The 13,562-nt window shown below is 39.6% G+C and overlaps 1 protein-coding gene across 1 annotated transcript in view; it reads right to left on the reverse strand.

Moving 5' to 3' along the window:
* Positions 1–1,776: 1,776 nt before the first annotated feature.
* SLC30A8 (solute carrier family 30 member 8) overlaps positions 1,777–13,562 on the reverse strand; it is a 33,284-nt gene continuing 21,498 nt past the window's right edge. Inside the window, exons 4-8 of the mRNA XM_036094676.2 lie at positions 13,179–13,332; positions 9,106–9,256; positions 7,429–7,534; positions 3,294–3,428; positions 1,777–1,922 (exon numbers count right to left, since the gene is read on the reverse strand). Coding sequence (XP_035950569.1) covers positions 1,777–1,922; positions 3,294–3,428; positions 7,429–7,534; positions 9,106–9,256; positions 13,179–13,332 — 692 coding nt within the window. The remainder of the gene's footprint in view (positions 1,923–3,293; positions 3,429–7,428; positions 7,535–9,105; positions 9,257–13,178; positions 13,333–13,562) is intronic.

Raw genomic sequence — 13,562 nt, forward strand, 5'->3', positions numbered from 1 at the left:
GAGAGAGAGACAGCAAGAGAGGGAACACAAGCAGGGGGAGTGGGAGAGGGAGAAGCAGGCTTCCCGCTGAGCAGAGAATCCAATGGGGGGCTCGATCCTAGGACCCTGGCATCATGACCTGAGCCAAAGGCAGACACTTAACAACTGAGCCACCCAGGTGCCCCTGGTTGAAGTTCTTTTAGACTCCAGCTATTCTTTAGAATATCTCTGGGTATGTTAAAAAAAAAAATACAGACGTTTAGATTCCAAACCAGACCCATTGACTCAAAATTTCCAGGATGTAGGCCTATACATCTTTATTTTACTTTAAGCTACAATCAGTGCTAAAAGCATGGAATTATACAATCAGTGACTCTGAATGAGAGAATCTTGCCTTGCCAACTGCACTTGCTCATCTCTCCTCCCTGATGTCCTCCATGTTTTTTAATTCACCCCTCACTTAGTACCCTCCAGCCACAAGGGCCTTCCTCATTTCCTCCCATGCACCAAATTCTTTCTTCTTGGTGCCCACTCATGCTCTTGCTTCTTCTAGAAGGTACTTCCTCCTATAATTCATTTGGCTATCGCCTACTTATCTGTTCAGGTCTCAACTTGGATGCTGTTTCTTCAGAGAGGATCTCCACTGACTTCCCCCAATCTAAACCAGGCTCTCTTCTTTCATCACTTGCCACTATTTGTAGTACATTCCTGGTGTTTATTGGTGGAATGCCTGTCTCCTCAACAAAAGGGAAGGAGCTCCATGAACATAAAGACCACATTGACATAATTCACCAATGCTCAGTTCATAGCCTGCATTGACAAATTATTTTTGAATGAATGGATAAATAAATGACATTGGTTAAGTTACTTAACCTCTGTGAGCCTATGTCCTTATCTATACAATGATGGTATTAATTCCAACTTTCCAAAGTTGACATTCAAATAAAACGAAGTGACACATCTAAATAGCCTGGTACAATACCTAGACAATAGTTGGGACTCCATCAGTATTATTCAAGACCTGGGAGTTCTTAATTCTTTGACTAAATTATTTTCCATGTGACCTGGGACAAGAACCCTGATGCTCTGTGCCTCCTTATTTTATTATTAGTTCACACTACATGAAAACACTCAAAAAGCAGCAATTTCATAATTTTTCATTTGTCCAGAGCTTTTATACAGACAAATAAAATATCATTCAATGGTTTCAGCATATTAAAACATAATTTGTAAGCAAGAGGGAAAGAGGATATTTGTACCCCATTTGGTGAATAGTGATGTGGATATGGAGCAAAAAGATAGTGCTCAAAATCATATTATAACATGTGGAGAGAGTCAAGTTATAGTGGGGTGTTAGGTCTCCAGAATCTCTTTTAACCTGGCTTGGCTGTTCTTCTTTTGCTTCTCATGTTTTGGGAGAATTCCTAGGTGCCGACTCCAATAAGACTTTCCCGAGTTCAATTTTACCCACTCATCCTCAGGATACATTATTGAAGGGAGATGAACTTTTTATTGCCTCTGGCTACAAACAGCTGTTACTTCAGCCCCAGTCAGGAACAGTCTATACACACATTCCTGTAATTGAACACAGCTACTGATGAGTTGATAATCCAATTGGCTGATGAATCTAAATGGATTTTCATCTATGGTGGATGGAGGTAAATAAAGAAGGATAAAAGGTGCACTGTACAGTGTCACGAATTTCTCAAACTTCTTCCTTTGGTTCTTTATTTCTTGTGTGCTGGAAACCACAGAGCAGCATATAGTCAAATGCGAGAAGTCGACGTTGTGACTGAACTAGTCCCGGGGGTCTTCACAGAAAAAGCAGTCGGAGTCCTGGTCAGCTGGAGATTCCATCTGAATGGTGAGTGAGTGCAGAGCAAAGCTATTGCTGAGGACTTTAACAATCTCTCTCCGAACAACCTGGCTGTCACGGCTGGCTACTGTTGAGAAAGAACCGCGGTAAGATTGACACTGATTGCACACACGTGGGTGACTGCTACATTTCCAGCTTCAAGTACTTTGTCTTTGACCTGATGGGAGGGGCATAGGTGGGGTACTCAGAAGAAGCCATGTTGGCTCTGACAGCTCCGTTGGCACAGACGAAACAGAGGGAAATTCGAGTGCGGCAAAGTACCCATCACTGTGGGAACTCTTCCTGCCCACAGTTCTCTCTGGGGTCTGGCACACTTAGAAGCTGAGCATGGAAGGGGAGGTAAGGCCTGAAGAAAGCTAAGACACAGCTATTTATTTCTTATATGGCCCTTTCCACCAGTCCCCAGAGATCTCTGGGTTGCAGCCCTTGTATCTCATCAGCATTTATATCAAGACTAGTGATAGGAACAGGGAAGTATTTAGAGCTCCCTACAAACTGTTCTTAGAGCAGCAATCTCACCGCCATCTTTTCTCTTGTCCCAAAAGGCATTGGGAGACTGTAAGTTTCCCTCCATAGTAACCTGACTGCTTACTAGATTCTTCCATCTGCAGTGAAAAATTGGTGTAGCAGATGCTATAAATTACCTGTAGCCAGATCTGAGCCTCTCAGCAAAGATGATGGTGACAAAGAAAGCATAGTCCTCAAATGCGTGTCACCGTTGTTGCTGTAGCCTGCCTCTGCATGACTTCTTGAGTTATTTTTTAGCTGCCTGACGTATCATTTCGCCTGAGCTGTCTTCCTAAGGCAGTGAGGGATCCTCTCCCCTCCCCTTCTCCACTTCTCTCCCCAGCTCAAGGACACATAATGGACAAATCACCTTCTACTTGAGAAAGTAGTTTTTAGAATAAACCCAGCATCCTAAGAATTATCTCACATGATTACAGAATTTCTAACCATCCAGTGAGGGAACCACCATTAAACCCTGCTGGCACGTCTTTTAGCTTGTTAGAACCTTAAAGATGGGACCTATGTCTCCTTCATCTTTTTATCTTCAGTGATACACAGAGCATCTTAGACACAGGAAATATTCAATGAAGATTTATTGTTGACTTCATCCCATTATTTAACTGATTGGGTACCAACTCAAACAGGTGAGGTCTGATTTTCAGAGTGTAAGACCTTGAAGTCTGGGTGGCATTTAAACCATCTATTCTACCTGATATGCTCTGCAGTCTGCCTCAAGGGGTGCCTTCAGTATCATTGTTGCTACGATAACTTTGACCAGAGGTGCTTTCAAAGGCCTTTGGTAAAAGGAAACACTCCACAGTTGTTTTGATAGGCAGTGGACACTATAGGCAGCTCTACAGAAAGGAGGGAAATTATTGAGTTTACAGGACAAGGGCTGAATTTTGGCAGAGTGTTTACAGAACGCACTGACCTGCAGCAACATGAGCTGAGAGAATCACTTGGTTCATTGCTAGAGACCAGATGTGCAAGCTGTGCACAGACACCACTCCATCCACCGCTAAGATGCGCTCTTTCACATCATTGTAATTCAGGTTCTTTGGCACACCTGACAAGAGGAAAGGGAGGGACGGAGGTTGTTTTTATTTAGCTAAATACAGCTCATCCACATGGCTAAAAGGGGCCGCAAAATCTGCTCCGGAATATCAATGTGCCCTCCCCCTTTCTGGTTTCTGACTTCAGATGTTTACAATTCAGATTCACCTGACTCTTTCAAAGGGTTTAACATCAAAGACTGTTTGCAGATGTTATGCAATAACCAACAATAGTAATCATTCTCTGTTTTTGGTGTGTGTTATTAAACCAATTGAGCTTTTTCTAATGATCTTTGCATACACTCTAGAAAGCAAAGTGAAGAAACATGGGATTTGGTATCAAGTAATTCTGGGTTAGCACTCTGACCACAACTACCATGAATTTACCCAAATCTTGGAACTTCTCTGATCCTCAGCACATCTGTGGTTAAAATAGGGAAAGGAAGAGCAATAGGTATACTAAGTTCTTTGAGGAGCAAATGGGAAAATATCTGCTCTTTATACACTTGCAATACTATGTAAATAGTAGTTATCCAACAGGTCACTTACTGAATTGTGTTAATAGTTGCTACTAACATTATAATGCCATCTTATTACTCAGTTTATAGAATTTTTATTGATTTAGGTGCATTAGTCAGGGTTTATTGGTTCAGGTCATATAATGTCAGAGTTTGACATCATCCTTGCTTCTAAAGGAATGGTGTAGGGGCATAGAAGAAGGTAGGAACCCTGTCAGCCAATCAACAATTCTTTTGGGCTGAAGGAACTGGGGTTTCTCTAGCCTGAAGAAGTGAAAGCTCAGGGCAGAAGGATCACTTTTCTCAAACATTGCAAGGATTGTCATTTGGAAGATGAGAGGCTATGAAAGTGTAAGGGTCCTTGCTTTGGCTAGAGAGAAGGCAAGCCAATGGTGGGTTAGAATTGTAAAACACATCAATTTAATATCAGTTTTTTTTTTTATCAACTCAACCAGCATAACACTGATAAAGCCACTTGATGCAATAAGTAAATCCCTGCCAACTAACGATGACCCAAAGAGGATGCTGTAGAAGAGATTTCTAAGGATGACCACATTTTAACTTCTACTTCAATCATATATACACAACATGAACACCTGCTGTGTTTGTTAAAAATAAATATGCCTTAGCTCCATTCCAGTCCTTCCGAAGAAAATTTCTATGGATGAGGCTCTGAAATTGACACGCTTTCGAAGTGGCTTTCCACCTTGAATGCATGTTAGTATCATCAGAGGAGATTTTAGGAATCCTGATTGCCAGGTTACATCTAAGACCAATTAAATCAGACCCTCTGGGGATAAGATGAAGCATCACTATTTTTATAGCTCATTTGGTGACTAACAGCCAAGTTTGAGAACCATTGCACTAACGTTTACAAACCACTGGGCAGCTCTAGTTCTCAAGCTTGGCTGCATGTTAAAAAAACATCAAAGCCAGCCCCCACCTGAGTCAATTAATCAGAATCTCTGGGTATGGGGCCTGGGCATAAGTATTTTAAAAAGCTTCCCAAAAGATTAGAATGAGCAGTTAGTCAAGAACAACTTAGTTAAAGGAATAGGGAATCCTAACCCTCCTTTTCCAGGATTTAAGAACTTTGCTCATGGGGATTTCCTTCTTGGAGCTAATATTAAAATTCTCTACAGTTTTAGTTTAGTTTAATCCCACTTCATATTGTTTCATGGAGGTAACAAGGAGCTGGTTCATATTGTTTCATGGAGGTAACAAAGAGCATGTTCTTTTACTCTGTGAGCTGCACAGAGCTCAGGGCACTAGAAACAAATTAAAAGAGTTCTTAGATTAGCCATAGAATGTGTATGGAGTCATGGTCGACATTGTTATATTGTAATGATAATAACACACCTTTACTGAGAAACTACCATATGTCAAGGTTTATGCTAAGTACTGTATTCATAGTGATTAGCTTACTTAATAGTTATAAGAACTTTAAGAGCTAATTATCAATGTCACAATTCCTATTTAATTGGGAGAGAGGAAATTGGGAGTCAGAGAGGTTAAGAACCATTGCTAAGGCCAAATAGAGAAGGGGGACATCAGATTCTCAAGTCCATGCTCTGAGTGTGAAATGTTATACCAATAGAGTCTAAGTCTTGCAACCCAGAATTGACTATTACGCCTAATGTGTCATCTCTGAGGAGTTTCATGTGACCCTCTGAAGACCTATTGTCCTCATCTAGGACCCTTGAGATGAAATCACAAGCCCACTACCCCCTTCCCTCTTGCCTCACTTATCTCTTTACTTTTATGGAGAACACAAATCCACTGTTACTTATTTTACTCTCTAGAATAATGTTGACAAGCAAGAGGAAATGTTCCCAGTGGCCTTCAGTGCTCCATCATATACTAGAAATTTTTTTCCTGAGAGAGAGCCTGCAGACATATCAATGCATCCAGGAAAATACCCAAATTAGTGTTTAAAAAATAATTACTCAGGTTAATAAATATATGAAAAATCACTCAATATCTCTTATAATGAAGGAATTGCATATGGAATCAAAAACCTATAATATTTCACCTATCAGATTAGAAAAGAATCAACATCTTGATAATACTCAATGATGGCGAGGATGTGAGGAAATGGGCATTCTTGCATACTGTTTGTGGGAAAGAAATTGATATGGTATCTTTGGTAGAAATGGCAATATCTACCAAATTTTAAAATGCATATAACTTTTGAAACAGCAATACCACTTCTAGGAGTTATGCTACAGATATACAAGCACTAAAAATATATATGTGCAGAATGGTAATTACACTGTTATTTCTAATATCCATCAATAAGCAAGTACATGCATGCAGTGGAATACTTTGTACCATGGAAAGGAATAGGGTGTATCTCTGTATGTGCTAATATGGAAAGACCTCCAAGTGAAGAAAATAAAGTGCAGAACAAAATATGTATCAATGCCTAATTCTGTTTGTGTAAAAAAAAGATATATATACTCTATAGATACATATATATTTCAGGTACATATATATGTAAATGCATAAATATTTTTGGACAGATACATTTCAACTTATTAGTAGGTGTTACCCTTGAAGAATGGGATTGAGATTTCAAAGGTGGAAAAGTGGGGAGACTTTTTATAATTTTATACCTTTCCATATTTTTAGAAAACTTCATTAAGTACAAGTACTCTAACAGTTATAGTGCCCAACGGGACAAAACCCTTAAACGTGTACTCAGCAGTGAATCCTAAGGAAGTGTGGGCTTTTGTCAAGGCACCTGCGCTCTGAAACTGTGTTGGCCTTATATCAAAATGTGCTGGACAAAAAAGAAAAGGTCAAGCCAAGGTCTGGATAGTTTTGATCATCTGAATGCTTGATGTGATGCAACCCTCTAATTCTGATTGAATTTTCTAGGTGCCACTCTCAGTGCCCTCATGTAGTAACCCTTTAAGTGCTATGAAAAGACTATTCCAGTTGTTCTCAAAGTGTGGTCCCTGAACCAGCAGCATCAGCATCTTGTTAGAAATTCAAATTCTTGGGCCTCACTTCAGACTGACTGGTTCAGGAATATGGGGGTGGACCCAGCAGATCCCAAGTGATTCTGATGCACTGAAGTTGGAGCACTGCTGGCCTGGTCTAACAAGGGTTTTAGGCAAGTCCTTCATAGGAGTTACAATGCTGCCTGAGAGAGAGATCATTCAATTTTTCTTAGGTATTTTCCATATATTTAAGGAGGAATTTATGTTTTTGCAATATCTCCCTCAATATCCATCCTTAGTATTTGTACATATTGTTTTTATACTGTGCCATATTATTATTTAATGGTTGCTGGAGGAAAAGAGAAGCCAGTTTTTTTTTTATTTGTTCCCATACGAATAAAAATCATATTTGTTTTCACAAAAATTCCTTACAAATTTATATTTTCCTTAGAATGCAAATTAACGGTGAACATGCCTTGATGCCATTCCCTTCTGTGATTATAGGGAAGAGACAACATTGATCCTGGAAATAATAATAAAGTCACTCCTACCTTCCATGAGTAAGATGGAAAAGTCCTTTAAGACAGTGATGGTGCTGGCCAGAACCAGGATGGAAAAGACAAATGTGCAGATTGGGTCAGCCATTTTATAGTCTGGCTAGAAAATAAAGGGACTTCAGTTAACTGAATTCGGGCCCTCCATGCAAAAAGTCTGATTAATAAAATAAATAAACGTCCCTGCTTCTTTTTCACACTGTCACCCTTTCACCTCCCTGACACTTGACATCCAGCTCAGAGCCAAGACTTCCTGAAGACTCAATCCTTCTTTTAAGCTTCAAACTATGTACAGGGAAAAATATCCTTGAGTGTTCTCTCCAAAGGCCTGATTTGACTTTTCTCAAATTAATAGAAGCACAGAGTATGTGATGAAAATATGCACAAGTTTATACAATATTCAATGGCTTTTCAGCCTTCCTCATGATGAGAAGAAAGGGTATCACCTGCCCAGAGGTTGCATATGACCAAGGTCCAGCTGGAGCTTGGTCTTGGCAGACTGGAGTTAGTTCCTTTCTTTCCCTTTTCAGGATGACACATATTCGAGGCAGGCATCTTTGATTAAGTCCTAAGAGTATGAGCTGAGGCCTCATTCCTGCACTGTCTCACCACCGGCGCCCTTAGCCTCAGGCTGAGGTACCTGGTCTTCTGCCCTTGATGAAGTTCTGTTCCACAGAAGAGTCCATGCCTCATTACCTCTGAGAAACTCTCAAACTCCACTAACCAGTACAAGTTTGAACAATTTTGCCTTAAACTTAAAGCTCTCAATGAATATTTGTTCAGTTGAATTCAGATACGTCTTTGTAATTTTTATTTATGTGTTTTCATTTTTTAGTAAAAATGATAAGGAATCCCTGCTAACTGGATGATCAAGATGCAAATGAGAGAGCTAAATGCTCTTCTCCATTACCCCCCACCTATATCCCAACCCACTTCTGTTAGTTCTTGGTCTAACAGATCTGTAGTAAATGTTTGTTTAGGGTCAGAGGTTCATCTAGGATCCATCCAACTTCTTATTAATACCCTGATTTTGAGAGGAGAATTATCTTTCCCCCATTGTGGGTGCTATTGGTGGGGCAGTCAATCAGGTGCTCTCCCTCCCCAGCCAAGCAGCAGGTAAAAGACCCAACCTTAGTCTGTTGGACTCTCTTTCCCAGAAATATGACTCCCCAGCAGAATGACAAGAAATGGGGAAAAAAAAATTTGTTGAATCACATTCATTTCTGCATTGGTACCTGGGACAGAATGTGGATAAGTTTCTAAAATCTAAGATACCCAATGTTGCCCTTATTTCTACCTTGATTTCTGTCCAGGAGTACATCTAGTAAATTTCAGCCAATAAATATATTTTTGCTTAAGTAAGCTAGACATCTTTTCTGTTGCATACAACCCAAGAAACCTAAGGTATCCATGGTGTTCACCTTAACTCCATGACAAAAGGAACTACTTTCTGGAAAGACTGATAGCCCTACAGTTGAAGACAGAGCACTTAGGAATTTGGAAAGTCTAAGATTTCAGGCTTTGAACATTTGTTTGCTTGTGTAAACCCTGCAAAGCAGTTGGTATAGACCAATAGGCTGTCCACCCTCATTTAAGTTAATATTGACAGGTCAGCTTCTGTACTACCTAATCTATAAACGTACTATGACAATGAGTAAACTCAAACATTCTCACCTTAAAGTAGATAATAAGTGCGCTGGTTAACACACTGATGCTCTGCAATAGATCTCCAAGGGCGTGCACAAAAGCTGCTCTGACACTGGCATTAGCTTGCATGTCTTTGTGATTGTGGTTGGAGTGTCTTTGGTGCAGAATCACACTTAGCCTGAAAGAGAGAAGGGTGTTCTTGGCACATGAGATTAGCCCTTGAAAACCTATGCAGCATAATGGAGAGTTGGCAAGAGCATGTATTATGCAGGGTCGCAGAGAGTTGAAATATTAAGGCTGTAAAATGTCCTATTTTGGACTAATTTTGAAAACACATGTACCATAGAATTTTAAATTTGTACACAAGGCCAGACAACAAAAGTTCACCTCGGTTTTCTCTTCCATCTACCCAGTGCTACTCTGGTTCACATGAAAACTGGCAATCATCCCTCCCTAGATGAAACAATTTGACAATGAGGAGAGGAAATACCATTTATTGAGGGTCTACTGAATGTTAGGTGCTAAGCTAGGCTTAAAGCTGAGCTTTGGTGGGAGCTAAATTAAACATACTGGTTTCAAATGCAAAAAGCGGCATAAGGGGTAAAACAAAATAAGAAAATATCACCAAGGTCAGATTTTTAAAAATATTTTATTTTACTCAATTTTGTGCATTTCTGTGAGAACTTAAAAATCTGAATAATTTCTTAGTGGCCAATGATGATAGTCATGTGTTTGTATATATGTAGCTATTAACAAGAAACTAAAATATATTAATATATTTTAAATATATGTGTGTAAATATGTATGTAATTTAACATGCAAATGTATATAGAAATGTACATATATAAACATATGTATATTTTATATGGTCCTAAGAGTATGAGCTGCAGCCTCATTCTCTATATATAACATACAGCAAAATTTAACATCTCCTATCCAAGTCAAAGAGATAAGTATTAGGCACTATAAATTATGTACCTGATTTTATTTTGGAACAAAGGTTTTATTTTTTTTTTATTTTTATTTTTTTAAAGTTTTTTTTTTTTTTTAATTTATTTGACAGAGAGAGAGAGAGATAGTGAGAGCAGGAACACAAGCAGGGGGAGTGGGAGAGGGAGAAGCAGGCTTCCCGCTGAGCAGGGAGCCCGATGCGGGGCTCGATCCCAGGACCCTGGGATCCTGACCCGAGCCGAAGGCAGACGCTTAACGACTGAGCCAGCCAGGCGCCCCGGAACAAAGGTTTTAAAAAAATGATTGTTTAGTACCACATATCCCAGTCTATTTGCTGGTAAAGTATCTGTTAAATCTAAGGTCATCACCACAAAGTGGAATGACTGCCATCCAGCAAGATTTGATCATTACATAATGTACAGCTTTTAGATGGTTGCTGCTTGGGCAGAAATTCACCCTTAATTGATAATTACCACTTAAGAATCTTCAGACAGCCTGATATAGCTCACAGTTAAACATACTCTCTTTCTAGGTCTATTCATGTGTGCTTATCATATTGTCATTCATTCTTTTACTCATTTTATTAAAAAAAAAAAAAAAAACTTACGTAGGGGCTCTTGTGTGCCAGGCACTGTTAAATGCTTGGGGTATAAAGGTGAGTGAAAGAGACATGGTCCCTCCCCCAAGTAGCTTTAAGTATGATGGAGATGGCAGAGATTTTAAAAAGACCCAGATAAATAAAAATTCTAATTTTAGTAAGTCTACTAAGAACTGGGTACTCTGGGTAACACAACAGGGAAGTCTGATTTCGTTAGACAAAGAAATTGAGTTGGATTCAAAAGGTTATGGTAGAGTTAAATTACAGGCTGGAGGGGAGAGAATGTTTCAGGCAGAGAAAACAGCATGCGACAGCCTTAAGGCTCTATTAGTAATCTTTGTCCTAGGATCCCTTTGCAACTTCTATTAGAACCTTCTGTCCTGATTTTGGGTCTCCAAGGAATAGATTTATTCCCAAACTATAGTTCTGATATTTCTGTATTCAGACAACACAGCATCTAGCAACACTTGAAACCTATAATCCTGGTTCTGGGAGAAAACATTATAGTCACTCAGTATCTTTATCCATAAATGACTACCTATTTGCACAGGGAAGTGACCACTTTTCAATTCCCTTGTCTTTGTAAGTATGAGAAACACCTGCAGCGTTAAGGTCAAAGTTCAAAAGCAGTTGCAGTAAAAAGAAAATTTGGATGGTATCTATTTAGAAAGTCAAACTTGGTCATCAAGTTTCTAGATGTATGGGGTAGTTAGCTAGGTGTATCCTTCATACTCATGTAGCATCGACACAACCTATGTGACATATGACTCTCATGAAATTATTAATATTTTCATTTTCCCTGCTGTCTTGTGGACATATTGTTCTCCTTATGCAAAGACAATGTTATTGACCCCCAGTCAGCAGCACATGTGCTCTGCCTTATTTGTCTCCTTGTGGTGATAGATTTGCATTGATCTCCACACACTTTTTCTCCTGGTTCCAATATGAAACACATTTTCAAGTTAGCTGGATGGAAATAGGAATCTACTCAGTAATAGCAGTCAAAATACCACTCTTCTAATTGTTTAGCTCAGAGATTTCAAGCAATGATTTGCACACTAAGAGGTAAGGAACTGAGGCAGGCATAAGGTAAGGAGATTAGAGTGACCTGAGGAGCTTTTTCAAAATGTACACATTCAGAATTTCCTCTAATACCAGGGATTCCATTGTGTCCTCTCTTAAAAGACACTCTTTAAAATTTGATTCTTCTATCACTGTCTTCTTCACTTTCATGTATAAGCTCACCTCATAGCATGTGTCATGTTGCATTGCAAGATAGACAATACATAGTATGTATCTTTTTTTTTTTTTTTGCGCTGCTATAACAAGTTACCACAAAGCTTTTGTGGTTTAGAACAACATAAATTTATTATCTTATAGTTCTGGAGGTCAGAAGTCTAAAATGGGTGTGCAGGACTACATTCCTTATGGAGACTCTAGGAGAGAATTCATTGTCTTACCTTTTCCACCTTCCAGAGGTCACATACATTCCTTGGCTCCAGGATCCTTTCTCTATCTTCAAAGCCAGCAATACAGCATCTTCCCTTCACTCTGACCTCAAGTGTCCCTCTTACTTACAAGAACCTTTCTGGTCACATTGGGCCTGTCTGGATAACCCAGGATAATCTCCCCATCTCAAAATCCCATCCTTAACTTAATCACATTTGCAAAGTTCCTTTTGCTATGTAAGTTAACATACTTAGAAGTTCCAAGGATTAGAATGTGGAAATCTTTGAGGGACCATTATTCTGTCTACCATAGATGATTAATAGGTAGGTAGGTAGGTAGATAGATAATACAGTTTTAAGTAGGGTTGCCCAGAATCAAGCTATCAAATGGGAAGGAGCCAAACAACCAAAAAAGATCAAAGGCCTGGTCTCAGAACCCCCTTGTCATAAACAATCAGCTCATTTGGGTAAGAGAAGAGCAATGTGGCAATGATCACGTGTCCAGTAAGACATCACATGTCTCATAAGAATGAATTAAGACTGCCTGGATAAGAGAATGGACCAACAGGTGGAAACTGAAGAGAGAGTTTAGGAGAGAGTTTAGCTAATGCAGCTTAAGAAGGAATTTTCATGCAGTCACAATGATGCAAAGATAAAATAGGCTGCTTTGGAGAGAAATAAATTCCCTGTTATTAGTTCTGTTAAAATATATGACACTAATGACTATTTTATAGGGATGTTGCAAAAGAAAATTCAAAAGTAGGAAGGGAACTGAAGTAAATAAAATTTAAGATCCTTTCCAGCCCAGCCCTCTGGGAACCCATAATGTGTTCATGTAACAAAAACTAAGTAGGAATAAGTCACATCCCATATGGAACCATCAATATGCATGAGAGAGCAGACTGGCTAGGAGCTCAATTCTGGGCCTAGTGGATCCAAATTCGGATCCTGGCTCTTCACTACCTCATTGGCAATTTATTCACTTTATCATCTTCACAAGTAGAGAAATTAAACAAAAACAAACAGCATCAACAGAAACCCCACCATCTGCGTCCACACAGGGTTAAAGACAAGCTTTATGGGCAGTGTGTGGGGTGACTTACATAATGTTGGCTGCCACAGCACAGCCTGAAACAATGATCATCACAGTCGCCTGGATCTGGTAATCAGGGTAGAGCAGGCGTTCACATGCCAGGTACACCAACACCCCAGTCAGCACCCAGACGCACAAGATGGACAGCAGGGCACCGAGGATCTCTAGGGATTCAAGCACACAGACACCCATACACAATGACTTTGTCAATCGCCTTAACCTCCCAAGAGTCATAAGACATTACTGTTCCTTGATGTACCCCCCTCCCCTCAAAGAGGCTTTAAACTAGTTCACTCAGTGATTGACAAAGCAGAAGTGTGGATGGGTTTTAGCGCTAAGATGAGACACTTTAATGTTGCGTTCATAAAACACCAGTGTCTGAGTTCATTATGCT

This window comes from Halichoerus grypus, chromosome 5 (assembly GCF_964656455.1).
Source record: "Halichoerus grypus chromosome 5, mHalGry1.hap1.1, whole genome shotgun sequence".
Taxonomy (NCBI): Eukaryota; Metazoa; Chordata; class Mammalia; order Carnivora; family Phocidae; genus Halichoerus; species Halichoerus grypus.